The 17,517-nt window shown below is 40.3% G+C and overlaps 1 protein-coding gene across 1 annotated transcript; it reads left to right on the top strand.

The window, feature by feature from the left end:
* The first annotated feature begins 2,693 nt into the window (after positions 1-2,693).
* Positions 2,694-16,182, top strand: LOC139288592 (natural resistance-associated macrophage protein 2-like). Its single transcript, XM_070909914.1, has 16 exons — positions 2,694-2,778; positions 4,369-4,458; positions 5,119-5,270; positions 5,472-5,594; positions 7,692-7,811; positions 8,783-8,889; positions 8,988-9,058; positions 9,165-9,232; positions 10,469-10,624; positions 10,732-10,890; positions 11,010-11,096; positions 11,447-11,566; positions 11,904-12,053; positions 12,916-12,989; positions 13,080-13,233; positions 14,053-16,182. Exons 1-16 carry the CDS (start codon positions 2,757-2,759, stop codon positions 14,158-14,160), a joined length of 1,761 nt encoding a protein of 586 aa, XP_070766015.1. The 5' UTR covers positions 2,694-2,756; the 3' UTR covers positions 14,161-16,182.
* The last annotated feature ends 1,335 nt before the right edge of the window (positions 16,183-17,517 follow it).

Below are 17,517 nucleotides of genomic sequence, written 5' to 3'. Positions count from 1 at the left end.
CTTTGATTTTGTACGGATGTATGATTTTGGAAGAAATCATGTAACTCCATACATGCCAAGCATTTCCAGACAACTATGTATAATGATCTTTAAATTTCTACAAGCTAACCGATGCTGGTAAATAGACCGAAAACTGAAACAAACAAACAAACACGAGGGGAAACACAGAGGTGACAACTGAACAATAAGTCATTACAAGTTAAAAAAGAAAAAAAAGAAAAAGAAAAAAAGAATACAATAAGATTTCAGTGACACTTAACCTTTCTGCAATAAAGAGACATATGTACATTTCACAGGGAATTTTGCATGGGTATATAATTTTATTCTTCATCACATAACATAAGCACATGACAAATTTGCTCTATTTCGAATGGTGCTTGCCAAAATAAACACTTTAAAAACATCTGATTTCATTGCACCAACTTTTTGTCAACATGACAAATGGCAGTGTGTTACAGCTCTTTCAGCTAAAATACAGATTGTTGCTGCTGTGTGCTGATTCAGATTTGATAATAAGTAAACTATTGGATTAAAAACGGGGATCAGATGATCTCTTACTATTCAGTCTCGCTCAGTCTCTTCTTTACCCCACCTGTGGCTTAAAGCATGCATGGCCTCATTGAGTGTGTCGTTGTTTTCTGGTGTAAATGTAGTGACGTAATATTGTTTTAGGGAAATACAACTAGAGATCTTTTATTTTAAATACGTTCTTTCATTTATTAACTTATTTAAACTGGCTGAAACTGATAAGGAATCACAGTCCTGATAGACATTATTTGATCAGAGTAGAGCTGCAAGGAACAGTCAATTCATCAGTTAACACAATTAATTGGTGACTATTTTGATAATCAATGAATCGTCCTTTTCATGCAACAAACTCAAACCATTCTCTGGTTGCAGCTTCTCCAATGTGATGGTTTGCTGCGGTTTCTCTGTTAAATATCTTTGTAAGCTGAATATTTTGGACAAAACAAGATATTTGTAGACGCCATTTTGGGAAACTGTGATGGACTTTTTTCCACTAATTTCTGAAATTTTATAGGAAAATGATTAATCAGTCAATTGGGAAAATATTTGGCCGATAATGAAAATAATCGCAGAACTAGATCGGAGTCACATTTGCAGCTTTTGTAGTTTGGACAGAATATTTTTTAGATTCCTTTTCCCAAAATAATTATTACATTGCTGTGATAACTTACAGGAGGAAGTGACGCAGATACCACAAAGTAAAAATCTGCTGAAAAAGAAGTAGAAGTATCAAATATTGTAGTTTAGCGCGTCGCTAACATTTGCTAGTTAGCACTAAACACAAAGTAGAGCCGAGGCTGATGGGAATGTCATTAGTTTTTCAGGTATTCAGGATCACCAGTTGTTACAGTTCGTCCTCTAACACTATATGAAGGTGTGAACCAGATTTAATGGCGATCCATCCAGTCGTTGTTGAGACATTTCACTCAAAACCACAAATGTTAACCTCATAGTGTCAGATTCATCATCTGGGATTAAAATTAGTGAAAACTTTGACCTCATGGTGGCGCTACAGGAAGATTCACTGGGCATCATCCTGAGGGGAACATGAATGTCTGCACAAAATTTCATGGCAGTCAGTCCAACAGTTGTTTATATATTTCAGTCTGGACGAACTGATGGACGGACACTGACCTCCATAGAGCTGAATTCCATTTAGCTGCTTCAGTTTCAGGGTCCTGTTATTGTGCACGCTGTCACGACTTACTGGGATGCTTTGTTAATCTTATTAGTAACACCTGTGATTTTCCTGCTATGAATGCGTGCTGTGAAAAAGGCATATACATACATCCAGAGTTAGAGGAGGAAGACTGAACTCTACAAGGAGCTGGGAGCCGCAGGTGAAATCCTGCATTTGGTTTGTGGCTTTGTTTAATTTAAACCCTGACAGGAATGTGCATCTGAAGCTCCTCCTGGGTGGAAATCAGTCAGTATTTGTCTCCACCCAGTGGCAGCTCCTGCTCTGGTCACCAACTCCCAATGAAACCATTTTATTTTTTTGTGAGACATAACAACAAAACACACCTTTCTGCTGCTAGAGGGCGGGAAAAACACCTTTCTTTGTAGTTTTTTTAGTTGCATGAATATCTTATTATCTCTCCCTCTGGCCCATATAGAGGGATATATAATATAGATCATATTTGGAACAGCATCTTATCTAGAATGGCTTTTCCCCAGATACAAACTTTATTTTGAAACTTGAAGCCGAAAACTAATCCTGTTTTATATCCTGAGATTTTTATTTGGAAAGAAAAAGACCAAAAACCTTATACAGAACATATAAACATATACTTCCGGTTTTACTAAAAAAAAAAAAAACAACCTGTCTTAAGTGCGTTTTATTTTGATAGTCTGTAACTCTTCAGTCCGGTTTCCTCCGCATCCGGGATCAGCTCTGGCTGTTCCGCTGTAGTTTAACGGGGTCACGTGACAGAAACAGGACCTTCAGCAGGTTCATTTGTTAAACATTAGCTGCCTTTGTCCTCAGGTGGTTTCCCTCCGCCTCCTCCTTCCTTACCGGACCGGTGAGTCAACACCTTCGCGCGGAGGGACGATGTCCAACCTGCCGGATGTTCCTGCTCTCCATAAACTTCACCGGAATCAACAGGGAAGCGAGGAGAGAAGAAAATGAACCATATAATCATATAACCGGGATGTAGCGCACTTCTGCTGCTTGTTTCCTCTCAAGTTTCAGAAGTTTTTACAAAGTTTTTACTGAAGAGAAGAAGATGTTTTCCTTCCTGCTGGCAGGTGAGTTCATTAAAGCAAAGTGATGCAATCTGTTTATCTTCACATGTGTATTATCTAATGTTTCCTCATATGATCCCTGATTCTTTGTTAAAACATTTAAAGTACATTTACTCAGGTAGGCCTACTGTACTCAACGTTAAGTACAAGTATTTCCATTTTCTGCTACTTTATTCTTCTACTCTACAACAATTCAGAGGGAAATGTACTTTTTACTCCACTACCTGTATTTAATACATTCAGTGACTTTGCAGATTCAGATTAATAATACAAAATATAATAAGCAAATAAATGATGATGTATTAATATGGATAAAGATAAAACTTTATTGATCCCTTTGTCACAAGCTGCCCCGCAGACATTAGCTCCTCCTGTAGCAGCTGCATGAACACATGAATGCATCAGTAATTATGATCAGTAATATCATATTTATCATTCTGAAACAGGCCATTCTGCATAATGAGTACTTTTACTTTTGGTGCTTTAAGTATATTTTGATTCTAATACTTTTACATGAGAACTTTATTTAATGCAGGACTTGAAGTTTTTTTTTTTATAGTGAAACAAAGTTCATACTGACCTCATCATGCTTAATGGCATTTATCATTTACTGTGTTATGATAATATAATACCCTCATAAAAGTCTCACAGGAACCTGTGGTGGAATGTAACAAAGTACATTTACCCAAGCATGGTACTTCAGTACAAATTTGAGGTAGTTGTATTTAACTTTAGTATACTTCTACTTCACGACATCTCTGAGGGAAATATTGTTGTATTGTTATATTATTGTATTTTTTACTTCACTACGTTTATTTAACAGCTTTAGTTACTTTACAAATCAAGATTTTTGTTTGTAAGATGATGTTTGTTATAAATTAAACGACCCGACAGTTTATACAAGAACAGCTGACACAGTTGGTCGATTGACAGAAAATTAATTGGCCACTATTTAGATAATTTAGTCATTTTTCATGCAAACTTCACAAATATGAGGATTTGCTGTTTTTCCTTTTAATTATTTTAATTTACTTTTAATATTTTTGAGTTTTGAAGTGTTGGTTGGATAAAACAAACATTGTGAAGGAATTTGTAAAGTACTCATTATGCAGAACGGCCCTTTTCAGAATCATATATATTATATTATCGGGTTATGATTAGTGACGCATTAATGTGTACATCACTTTATATACTGCTGGGTGGCTTAATGCATAAAAATACATTTATCTGGTGAATATCTGTTCTATTAATAATCTGAATCTGCAAAGTTACCAGTAACTAAAGCTGCCAAATGAATATAAAACAACATCAAATGGAAATACTCAAGTAAAGTACAAGTGCTTTAAAATTGTACACTGTCATCGCATGTGGAATTAAAAGACACCAAATATTGCAGAGGTTAAACATGAACAGGACTACTTACATATAACATTACTTTGCAACTAACAAACTGTTCACTGTTCATTTTCCATTAATCTGCTGATTGTTTTCCCTATTAATTAATCGATTAATCTGGTTTGTGTCCAGAGAAATGTGTGCTTTGTGATCATGTAAGTGGCTGTGATCCCTGTATAATTACTGTTTTGCTTCCAGTCAGAGACCCCCCTCCTGAGAGCATCCGCATCTCCTCTCTGCCTCCCAGTGTTCCCACAGATCAGGAGCCACAACAAACTGGAGGACAAGGTGACGATGTTTGTTTTGTACACAGTTTTCTGTACGACGAATGTGTCGGGGGACAGTGAAGCAACACGCTCGTCTTTTTCCTTTAAAACAGGACAAGCCGACATTCATTATCTTACTAATAAATCATCAGTCTGCTCTCACTCAGCGGCTGCTCAACAACTATCAGATGGATTTCCATGAAATGTTGCGTATATGTTAACAGGGACCAGAGGATGAATCCTGATGTTTCCTCTAGCGCCACCAGCAGCTCAAAGTGTTCTGCTTTGTTTTGATTAGCACAACAGTTTTATACAGTAATTCGTGGTTCCCAGATATCTTGACAACTATCGGATAGACTGCCGAGAAATTCTTTACATTTTTGTGCCATCATCAGGTCAATATTTTAGTTTATGACAAATACCTTTAAAAATCTATCTATCTATCTGCAAATTAGCTCAACTGTGCAGGAAAAATCATTTAGACATCTAGACGGGAGCTTTTCTTGCAGACACATCATTTCAGCATTAAAACAAGTGTTTAAATGAGTGACTTTGACTGCAAGTGAACAGTTTACAATGCGGTCGCTGTCATCAGATGTAGTCTATACCTGTCAGGAACTGTGTGACTTTACCGCAGCATATGATTCCAATGACCGTCTCCATGTTTGTGTCATATGTTCAGCAGGTGACGTGGTGGAAGAGAAAGCGGTGATCTCGACCACACACACACACAGAGTCTCAGCTCCTTCGGTCTTCCTCCAGAAACAGGATAATGAACCTGTTTCTAGTACTTACTTTGACCAGAGGGTCCCTGTTCCCGAGGAGGACAGTGAGGTAATCCATGAGTCCATGAGAAGTGGAAAAACCTATACTGACATTTCCAAAAATTGTATACAGTGAAAGTGTATCGCTGTGAAACTGAGAGTGTTTCCAGTATAGACCACTGTTTGTTTTTTGTTGAACTGGTAACCAGCAGCATGCAGTCCATTATGTCTGACATTATTATGTTACAGCTTGTATTTCTCTCTCCTGTAGAGGGGGTTTAGTCTCCGTAAGCTGTGGGCCTTCACTGGGCCGGGGTTTCTGATGAGCATAGCCTACCTGGACCCAGGTAACATTGAGTCTGACCTGCAGTCTGGTGCTAAGGCTGGCTTCAAGGTAACTATTACTTTCATTACTGATTACTTTCTCGCTTAATCGAGTCATTGTTTGAACGACAAAATGTCAAAAGGTGACGTCTTCAGATAGCTTGTTTTGCCCGACCAACAGTCCAAAACCAAGAGGTTTAGTTTATGATCACAAAGAAGTAGAAAATCATCACAACTAAGAAGCTGGAACTGTTTTTATCCAAAAAATGAGTTAAACAAACTATCGATTTTCAAAATAGTTGTCATCTCTTTACTGGCAGACATGCAGCATCCATCTTACTCTGCCGTTTGTACTCTTTTTCACCACGAAGTCAACTCTACACTCTCTCAAAATGTCTGGACACTAGAGAGTCTCACTGTGCTGCAGGTCAAAGTTTAACAAGGCTGAACTTTGACTGCAAAAACCGGTAACACATTCTTTAATTCGTTAGTCTTAAGGGCTTCAAATGAAGTGAATGAGAGGTGGAGTGAATATTCACAGAGCGTGACCGAGCCCTGAGCCTGAAGCCCGACTGTCGATCCAGTGTGCTGTAATTATTTTCAGGTTTTTGATACACGCATCCTGCTGCCAGTCAGAAACACGCTGAAATACCTGATATTCATAATATATTGTTAGGATGGATTTTGGAACAATAAAAGCATATTTACAAACCAGAAAATTTTGGAGATAAAAATTATATTAATGTGGATGTGACGAGCAAACAGAAACATTTATGGTTGATTTCATTCAGCTAAAGCAGTCTGGTTTGAAAAGATAGTAAAAGAAACTGTTCCAGAGAATATCTAGTCTTATATTGATGTATCATCGAGCTCAGCAGACAAACAGAGAGACGAGCATGTGGGTGGAAGCATAACCTCCCTGGCAGCATGATATAAGAATAAAACTGCACTTCCTTTATCATTTTTAGATTTTCCACAAAAAAAAGCTCTGAAGTGTGTTGTAAAAGGGGAAGTAGATGCAGCATCAGATTTTCAGTTTGTGAAACGATGATCGCAAATTAATGCAACGTCTGAAATTGTAAATCAGAGTCCGTAAACCTGCGAAAAAGCTCTGTGAGAAGTGAACATTCGTGAATGTGTAGAAGAAGTTTGAGTAAATTTACGTAAATTATATTGACGGTTACACAAAGACTCTGATTTTTAAATCGTCTTTGTGTGAAAATGATTTATGTTGAACAAGCTATTATGTCATGGTTGCGACGTCGTATGACAAAATCAACATAAATACAAGTCAATGAGCTGTATGATTGGATATATCAGCGTTTAAAATGATCAATCACAGGGAGTCCTTTCAGTCTCCTCCAGTTCTTCTTATTTACATATTTTTTCTTTTTCTGGTGTCGGACAACAGATTGAGTGTGAAATAGTGATTTGATTGCGTTTCATAAACACGACATGTGAACCAGCAGTAAAATCATTATTTTAAAATCACAGTCAACAGAGATCCAAGTTAATGACAGCAGCTCTTTGTGACACAGAGATGTGGACTCAACAGCAGGACTCAGGAGGGGGAGCAGTTGAAAGCAATCAATCGTTTACCTGGTAACAAGTTCAAGGCAACAGGTAATCAGTGAGTGAGGGGAAACAAAGCAGGCACGGAGGCTAATGGCAAACGAAGACTAATGAGGGAATGGGGAACTGGTGACTGGAATGGCGGGAACACACTGAGGGCACCTGCAGGGCATCTTCAAGTATCTTTAATAACAGGCGATGTTAATGACTGGAAGAACAGACTGTGACTATGAACAGGGGGCGGCGTCGTGACTCTCTTCTGTGCATTTGGCTATATTTACATTTAAAACTCCCTCACTGAGCAAGTTACATCATTGTTTTGTAAAACACCAAACTGGCATTTTAGGATTTATTCACCCTGTAAACTGTTTTGTAAACTCTCGTCTTTTGGATGAACAAAAAAAAACAAGCACTATTTCAGTCTGGATGGAGGGCTGAAACAGAGAGAAAGGGAGGTTTGTAAGGGATGATTTACAACCACAAATGTTGAAACTCTTTGTGAACATCATTTCATAATCTCAAAGTCATACTGACCCTTATTCGGGCTCATGGAACGGCTGATTAACAGATGATGCCTCTGTTCTCGTCCCGTCAGCTCCTCTGGGTGCTGCTGGGAGCCACCATCATCGGCCTGCTGCTGCAGCGGCTGGCGGCTCGGCTGGGCGTCGTCACGGGGATGCACCTGGCTGAAGTCTGCAACCGCCAGTACCACACTGTGAGATAACAGTGATGAATTATCTACACTGACACTCACTGTGTTCCCTGTTTTCATCGGCGATTGGCTCTCGCTTCCCAAACACAGAGTGCGGCGAGAGTTGTCTCAGCAGCTGTGGAGAAGTGGTCGCCCTTTTGCTGTCTCAGTAGCTGTAATCTTGGATTATATGGTCAGAAAATTTAATTATGAGCCTCTGATAGTTATCAGAACTGGGAGGAAATGTGGAATAATCATGTTTCTGCTTCCCTGATGCCTAAAGAGGAAAAGCAACTGTTAACCACATGGCTAAAAATCATGTGTCCTTTTGTTCTCTGAAGCATGCCTACTGTGTTTCTGCTGGACACATTTTAAGAGGCTGCAGTACATGTGAGATGAAAATATGTAGGGAGCTGCATGAATGAAAGAATTTCTTAAAGCCGGAGAACGTAACTTTGTCTCCCCCTTCTGGCGCTTGGCTCCAGGTTTTTCCCCTTTTTTCACACCACAGTATATCCCTATAACTGGGATAGAGATAAGGTTGAAAAACGGCGAAATGGTTCTGTAAGTTTGCACCTGTTCACTTAATTTCATGTGTTTAAAGGGCCCAGAGGTGCAGGCACAAGGATTCAGATGTTTGTCTTTTGGACTGCCAGTCAGTGTTTAAAGTCATGGGTCAAGTTTCTTAAAGGTTAGACTTTGGGGACTAATGCAGTGCACGTGTGGACTATAATATCTCAATGATTATTATCTAATGTCAGTACTGATACTTCAGAGCTAGAATGGGCCTGTATCCTCAAACAGTCGTCATTGATACAGTTATCAATACACAGTAAAATGTGCCAAAAGTTCAGTGGACCTTCTTATGGAAACCCAGTATTCATGTTAAACTCAGATGTCATTCTCCGGCCCTGAAAATGCGTGTTTTAATTTCCATCTAAACACTTCCACCACACCACTGAGCAGTCGTAAACTGACCTGTGTCGTCTGTCCAGGTGCCTCGTATCATCCTGTGGTTGATGGTGGAGCTGGCGATCATCGGCTCAGACATGCAGGAGGTCATCGGCTGTGCCATCGCTTTCAACCTTCTCTCCTCTGGCAGGTGAACAGACACGACATCCATTTAATGGCCGCTCGGGCGGAATCACTGTTTGATGAGTGCTTTAAAATGTGTGTGTGTGTGTGTGTGTTCACCCATAGGATCCCACTGTGGGGTGGTGTCCTCATCACCATCATCGACACGTTTGTCTTCCTCTTCTTAGACAAGTATGGTAGGTTGTGGCCTCCTCACGTGTTTTACATTAAAGTTTTCAAATTACAGTGAAATATGTCACCACAACAACAATGAATAAAACCTCCTCATTTCTTTCTCTGCAGGTCTGAGGAAGCTGGAAGCCTTCTTTGGTTTGCTCATCACCATCATGGCCATCACCTTTGGATATGAGGTACATACATTTACGTGACTGAGTATTTGTAAAACATGTTTCCTAGACGTTTCTCCCACTCGTCAGTCAGCTTGTTATAACATCTAACTGAATAAAAACAACACAATATGACAGACAGTGTAAAGATCCTATTTGCGCTCCCATAATGTACAAAAATCAGACATGTTGGAAATAAAATGGTGTGCATCTCTATATCTGAGCTCACTGCTGAACTACAACATGCTGCCAAAAGTAATAATGATAAAAATAAACTTAAAGCACTATAAAAGCACTTTTCTTAATAAGGTTATAAAGTGCTTTACAGAAGAAGAAAAAAACAGCAGATTAGAACAAAAAAACAACACAGAGATCATAAAACACGGCGGATAAAATAAAGTTAATTAAATGTAAAGAGTGTTGAGTGTTAAGAGTGGGATGATAAAACCCAACAACAAATTAAATATTCATAAACACTTTCCTATAAAAGAAAGGTTTAAGAAGGGATTTAAAAGACGCTGATGATGTAGCTCAGTAGAGTCCTCCACAGTCTGGGGGCTCTAACAGCGAAGGCCCCGTCACCTCCGCTCTCTGTCTAGGAACAACCAGCAGAGCCACATCCACCGATCTGAGGGAACGCCCAGGCACTTAGGGAGTCAATAAATCTTTTTATGTAATTTGGAGCAAGGCCATTTAATGCTTTAAAAGGGATCAGTAGAATTTTTAAAATCATCGTCAATACTGAACATACAGGCAGCCGGTCACGTGTTCACATCTCTGCACCAGATGGAGTCGGTGAAGGGAGCTCTGCCTGATACCAATATAAAGTGCATAAATAAACAAATGCATGTATGTAACATGCTGTGCAGGCTAAAATAATCCTGCTCATTCTCATGCAGCTAATTTGGTTCTTTGAAAGCAGCTTGAGGATTGATTTAATAATCCTGGATGAAGTTATATTGAATAACAGTGCGCCCTTATTTTGAAGTAAAGGCAAAATGAAGAGAGAGTTGTCATCATTCATATGATTGGCTGATCGTGTGATTGCAGTTACATGAGGTATGTGTGTTGGGAAGCCTCCCAGCATGCACTGGGGCAACAGATTCACGGACATAAGTCTCATGTTATGTGTTCCTGCATTGTTACAGGTGTCATTTTGTTCTACACTGTGACTCCTGGTTACGCTGATTGATTCCTTATTGATTCCTTCTCATTTGCATATCATAAATGTCTGCCCATGCACCGCCTCCTCTCTGCCAGTATGTGACGGTGAGTCCAGACCAAGGCCAGCTGCTGAAGGGGATGTTCGTGCCGTACTGCGAGGGCTGCGGCCCTGTTCAGCTGACTCAGGCCGTCGGCATCGTGGGAGCCGTCATCATGCCTCACAACATTTACCTCCACTCTGCTCTTGTCAAGGTGCGTTCAACTGCTGGATCAATAGATAATAATAAAACATTTAAATCAGCCGCATGAAACGGTACGATTGTATCAGCAAGTCATAACGTGTCCAAATGTTCCCTCAGTCTCGAGAAGTGGACCGGTCGAACAGGAAAGAAGTAAAAGAGGCCAACAAATATTTCTTCATTGAGGCGAGCGTGGCGCTGTTCGTCTCTTTCCTCATCAATGTGTTTGTGGTGGCTGTTTTCGCCGAGGCTTTCTACGGACGCTCAAACAAAGAGGTGGTGAGTATCTCTGCAGCCGCTCTGATAATATTAACGAGGAGGCATCTTTTGGAAGCGGGGAAATGTGTGTTTTCGTCGGCTGCTGTGCTACAGATGTGTGTGTTTTATTTTTATTCCAGCACAACGTCTGCAATCAGACAGGAAGTCCTCATTCACATCTATTCCCTCTGAACAATGAAACTCTAGAGGTGGACATCTACATAGGGGTACGTTTAAAGCCGTTACTCCGCCACTATTACTACAGCACTGTTGTTATCGAGGGGTACGTTCACCGCAGCAAGTTCACCGCAGCACTTGAAGTAAAATTTTGTTGATTGAGAGATATCAATTTAATAGATTTAATAGAAAGGGTACAGACCACAGAGACGGAGAGACAACCTGACTCTCGAGTCTACACTTCCCCATGTCTTACGTTTTAGAATATTAAACACATTACAAGACAAAATGATAAAAATGTATATTTCTCCATCTCCACTTATCCAGTCAAGTCCCTCTCAGGGGGTCGTACTTGTTCTCCGGTGACGGTAACGCTGCTGACATTGCGTGTGTGTTGCAGGGAGTGGTGCTGGGCTGTTTCTTTGGCCCCGCGGCGCTCTACATCTGGGCCGTGGGGATCCTCGCAGCTGGTCAGAGCTCCACCATGACTGGAACGTACTCCGGCCAGTTTGTCATGGAGGTCAGTGGAGGAAGCAGTGCACAAAAACACAAACAAGCTGTGGAAATGCAAGAAGTACAATATTTCCCTCTGAGATGTAGTGAAGTAGACGTAGAAAGTGGCATGAAAAGAAAAGACTCAAGTAAAGTACAAGTACCTCAAATTTGTACAATTTGTGAGTAAATGAACACCACTAAATGTCACATTCAGTTTTGGTATCTTCTGTGTGGAATCAGGCTTCATTTATTTAAGTGAGGTAATTATAGCAGCAGTGCTCAGTTTGCTTTGCTGAAACAGTCGTAAAACAAGTGCTGCTTTCTCGTAAATGTCACAGACTGACGCGTTTTCCCGCCCTCAGGGCTTCTTGAACCTGCGCTGGTCACGTTTCGCTCGGGTGTTGTTGACCCGCTCCCTCGCCATCACTCCCACCCTGCTGGTGGCCGTCTTCCAGGATGTGCAGCACCTGACAGGCATGAACGACTTCCTCAATGTGCTGCAGAGCATGCAGGTCAGGCAGCGGTGAAAACTGGTTCACTGGCAGCGTCAACGAGGCATTCGCCAACATTCACCAACATATCACCTTTTAGATCACCATTATCTCATAGCACTTTATCTGTGAAGTGCTTTTCAATCCATTCTTATAACCTGCAGTACAAAAAGGATAATATAATTAAAATGTACAAACAAGTAGGATTGGGTTTCAATGCCTATTGTAAATTCCAAGTTGGTAAAATAGCCAAATTCTTATTTTTAATTTTTTAAATCTAATCTCTCATTTTTTATGAGCTAAGAGCACAAAACATAAGGTAGTCATTTAGCTGGATAAAAAACGTGTTATCTATCTGGCAAACTGTAATCGTTTAGTTCTAGTTCTTATAACTTTTATTCCTTAAGATTGTTGAAAGCTTAAACTTAAACAGATTTAGTTTGAAAATATCCAGATTCAATGCTGGATTCTGATTCTATAAAATGCTGTTTAACCGACATCCTTCAAGCAAGTCGCAGTAATGCAAAGCAGTTAAATAAATATCCAAATGATAAAAATGTGACAGAAATTGAGTAAGAAAAAGATCTCATAGGAAAAAGGGAGGAAGCGATGTAACACAAACTCCCCCAAAACATCAAGGCACATTACTCTGTGTATAAGTTACAAGGCCTTTATTATCGTGGCTACATGATTAAAAACAAGATGCTCTCACACACAAGACAAGTGAAGACTATAAGCTCAAGTTTTAATCACACGGGTGAGAATTCAATACTGAAAATTTGGTAAAAACGGTATCTTCTACCCGGTCATCGCGGATTTCTCATGAAATGGTACAAACTACATTGGCATCTATGACATGTTCATTACTTTTCTTCTCTTTCAGTTGCCATTTGCCCTCATTCCCATCCTCACTTTCACCAGTTTGCCATCCCTCATGAATGAGTTTGCGAATGGATTGTAAGTTCATAACCATGAGACACAAAGACAATCCTGAATGTTGTTGTTTCTCCTTTAAACATGCTTATTCCCTTCTTCTTCTTCCCACAGAGGGTTTAAGATCATAGGAGGACTGGTGATCTTGTTAGTGTGTGGCATCAACATGTACTTCGTCGTGGTCTACGTGACTGCACTCGACAGTGTGTGGCTGTATGTGCTGTCAGCGTTCCTCTCCATAGCATACCTGACATTCGTGGGATATTTGGTAAGTAACATCAGGTTGTATGGGAGCGGATCCAGCAGCACAGATTCTGCTGTGGTTGAACTTTGTTCCACTGAAATCTAAAACTTGTTCCAGCAACTTCATCTTCAGCCACTCTGGCAGTTCAGAATCTAAACTAACAGTGTTAGTCCGTCGTCTTATACTAATTCATCGGATAAAGTCGCTGCCAGGTGGTTAAAAGATGCTTTCAAATTTACCGGGCAAGAAAGTCTGATCCTTTTAGGGACACATGGACCTTTTATAGCTTGTTTTTCCATCATCACTGGGATAAAATATTGGATTAGTCAATCCACATTTTGATAATCCCTAAAATGTACTGCTTCCAGGCTCTCAAATGTCCATATTTGTTGGTTTTCTTCCCTTCTGTCACAGTAAAATGAATATCTTTGGGGTTTTGGACTGTTGGTTGGACAAAACAGCTCTGGGAAACTATGATGATGATGTATTTTTCACTCTTTTCTGACATTTTATTGAACAAACGTGAAAATAATCAGCAGATTAATTGAAAACAAGTTGGTTAGTTGCAGCCCTAAATTGGAGTGACTTATGTGCTTGTTTATGAGTTGTGTTAGAACGTATTCCTTCTATGTGTGAGAGTAATTTGTCCTATCATTTATTATTTTACATGTTAAATGTATTGTCGCAGCGTGTCGGGGTGGGTGGTTCTATATAAAGACAAAGAAAGTCACGTCACACAGCAGCAGAGTTCGCTGCTGCTCCTCATCCTGAACACGTGATCGTCGTCTGTTACAGCAGTCCACTGATTCATTGTTAACCTGTCTGTGTCCGTCTGTGCTGCAGGGGTGGTTATGTCTGATAGCTCTGGGAGTGTCCTGCCTGGATCCGAGCACCAGGAGAGAGAACGACACGACCATCCTGATCGAGCAGCAGCCAGAGTTCGACTCCTGAATCAAACGTGTGTTCATTTCACAGGAGCAGCTGTGAGGGACCCGACTGGCGTCTTACTGTTTTCTTCCAGCACATTTAGTCTCCTTAAGTGCTGATTTAGTTATAATAGAGGTCTCAGATGGGCATTGTGTATGAATGGTGCCATAGATATGTTTAGTAGTCTTTAGTCACACCCCAATTACTGATTACACAAAACAATCTAGATGCGTTTTGCCAACCGGAGGTGTTTTACAGGTTAATTTCACAGGATGACACACAACATAAAACACTACTGTATCTCAGGGTTTCTGCAGGCGTCACCAAGTTCAATTTAAGACTTTTTAATACCACATAGAATACAATTTAATATCAAAGTATGATGGAAAACGAGGAGAGACGATGTGACCTAGAATTATTTATTATTATATCACATTTTTTTCAGCACTTCCCAGCTGTACATAAAGATAATTCCTAATGATATAATTAATGCAACCTGGACTTGAATAACCAATTAAAAACTATTAATATTTTACATGAGTTTTCACTAAAAGCCTCCTGCAGCACAATCCACCGAGGCAACAATCCCACCTTTAGTTTGTGTGACGTCTCCCGACGCCTTGCAAGAGAAAATATTTAAGATAAATTAAAAGCAAGACTTTTTAAAGCCCTCTGAGGCCTTTTTGAGGAAACTGAGTTCAGTGTTTTTGCTGATACCTTACTTCTCCGTGTGCAGTTTGTCTTTTGGCCACAGGGAGGCAGTGCAGGCCAGAAAAGAGACTCCTCAGATACAGTAAATGTCTCCCCACCAGAGCTGTGCAACACAACACAACACTTTAAATGACATGCTGTGTTACATCACGTTTTATGTGTTGTTACGGCTACACGGAAACAGTATTCTTCTGTGAAACAAGCCAAAATGAAATGAGCAGCGGTGGTAAGATTTGGCTGTGATACTCCTGTACATTCAGATGTGACTGGTGTGTGACGCGCCTGCGGTGGTGGTATGTCTGAAGAGTTGCAACTATTGTGTAACTGCAAGCGAGCACTGCTGGTTTCAGTGTTGCTCGAATTCCAGTCCTGAAGTGCTTCAGCCTTTGCGACCCGAGGAAAGGCGGATGGACAGGTTTTTCTTTGCATTGTGGCGGGGAACTTTTTTTTTTCCCCTGTCATGGAGGGAGAGTTATGTAAGAGGGGAGAGTCTTCCCACCGCCCCTCTCTGTTTTTGTTTTTCTCAATGAGCCAATGTCTCCCTGCCTAGGCCTCACAGCCTGTCCAGTAGGCCCCTTTCCTGGAAACATAGCCTAGCAGAGGCCACTCAGGGGCAGGCCTGCGAGGTGGGAGGGTAGGGGAGGAGAGGAGGAGGAGGAGGAGGAGGAGGAGGGGGACTCTTCCAGCAAATCACATGATTGTAGACCCTACAGTCCCAGCCCTACATGAGGCTCAGATGCTGCACATTTCAACAGCTAGTTTGTCATCAACATGATTGGATGTAGCTAATGCATGGCAGAGTGCATGAGGCTGTAAGTAGACGCTGTGGATTCCCAGGTGTGAAATGTAGAAATAGAAACACAACGCCTGATGGATGGAGTGAATGTGTGTGTTTGTGTGTGTGTTAGAGGGGGGCTGTATAGTGTTTTTTTTTCTCTCCATGAATGTCAACATCACCACAGATTTCTACTATGCAGTGAACCTTGATGAGCAGTTTTGTGTAGCTTTTTGTGACATGTTAATGTTTGATCTATCGTGTGGCCTCAGTAATATGATCACAGCTATTTTTAACAGTGTTGTATTTGTATATTTGCTATAATGTGTCAGTTGATGACATGTAACAGATTAACAGACTAAGTCGCTGATTTATTTTTTGCAGAAGATATCCTTCAAACATTTGTAATAGCAGAAAGCACCATGTTGTTTTATTACTTGCGGCTTACCAGAACTGACAGATTTAATGAGTTGTAATTATAAAAATCATTAAATGCCGTATTGGATTGTAAACAATCAGTTCCACTGAACAAACACAATAAACCAAAACGTGGAATTACAGGAATTGTGATTATTTTCAAATAATCACATTTGCATTACGTCTTGTTTTCATATCTTTTCCTTTCACTCTCTTGTTTCACTATGACGAATTTCAGGTGTCAGGTTTGAAACGTGCTACACTTGTGATTTATTTCTCCTTTCGCCTCATGTTGTTTTTACATGCCTGTGCATTAGTTCTGTTGACCGATGAAAGATGGATGTAGCTTTAACTCGTATCTGATGTTTGAAGTCACATGTTTTGGAAGGATTTTCCAGGGGTACGACTGCAGCACCCTTTAAAGCTCAACCCAGGGCCTCAGCACCAGTTGGCCCCTTTGCTCTTTCTATGTGTCTCCTCAGAGGAATGCACATGCAATGTTACCAGAAGAAAAGGGGCAAGACGTACCAGAGAGCAGGCAAAGATAATGAATTTCAAGTTGATTCAGTAAACAGTGGCATCAGCTGTAAACCACATGACTTTTTCCAGCTGTGCGGTCCATACTTATTTCGTATATATTTTTACACAGATCTGTCAGTGCTGCCTTAAAATGTCCGACACCAGGAATGCAAACAGCGGGGCCATTCTTGTTTATGTCTTGCATTGTGGCCACTGTGGGCACTGGCTGAGCTTGTGGTGTAATGGGCCCACATGTGTTTGGAATGGGGAGACTTGACTATTTCAGCTGTGCAGTTATTCCTTTATTAACAAGCTTGTTTTATTGTTTGTCTCTGCTTTTCTTCAGCTAATCAGTCTAATGGATGGAGGCAGTTTGTGTTGTCTGCATCGGTCATATGTGTGTTTTAGGTGCTTAAATATAGCAAATATCTGCTGTTGTTAAATTCCACATCACAGTTGCTCATTGCAGCAAAGGGATCACTGTGATTTACTCAGAGGTTTCTTAACTTTCAGAGGATAATTAGGAGGCGCTGCAGAGCCTCCATGTTGTAAATATAAATATCTGGGGACACGCTGGTTGACCACATTGCCTAACATGATGTCCAACCCTCTTCTATTTATTTGAACAAGGTAAAATAAATGTATTTTAGTTCTGGCTGCTCAGAAAGTCACTATACTCAGTACAGTGAAAAATGAGTATAAAATATACAGGATTTCTCTGCAGCTGAGTACACCTTATTTTAATTAAAAACAAGAGAGACAGCAACTGTTTATGTATTGTTTTTCTAATTAATCACTGGAATTAGACCTAAATAGTTACAAGTTTAAGTCTTAACAGGGTTGATTAAATATTATGATGCAAACATCATATAATGTTTATGACCAGCGGTCTTCTGGTAAATAACTGCATTACAGTCTGGGTGCATTGTTGCACACATGTGTGGTGATTGCCACAACAC

Source organism: Enoplosus armatus, chromosome 8, assembly GCF_043641665.1.
Source record: "Enoplosus armatus isolate fEnoArm2 chromosome 8, fEnoArm2.hap1, whole genome shotgun sequence".
Taxonomy (NCBI): Eukaryota; Metazoa; Chordata; class Actinopteri; order Centrarchiformes; family Enoplosidae; genus Enoplosus; species Enoplosus armatus.
The sequence above is the reverse complement of the archived record's forward strand: the minus strand, read 5'-3'. Positions and strand labels throughout refer to the sequence as shown.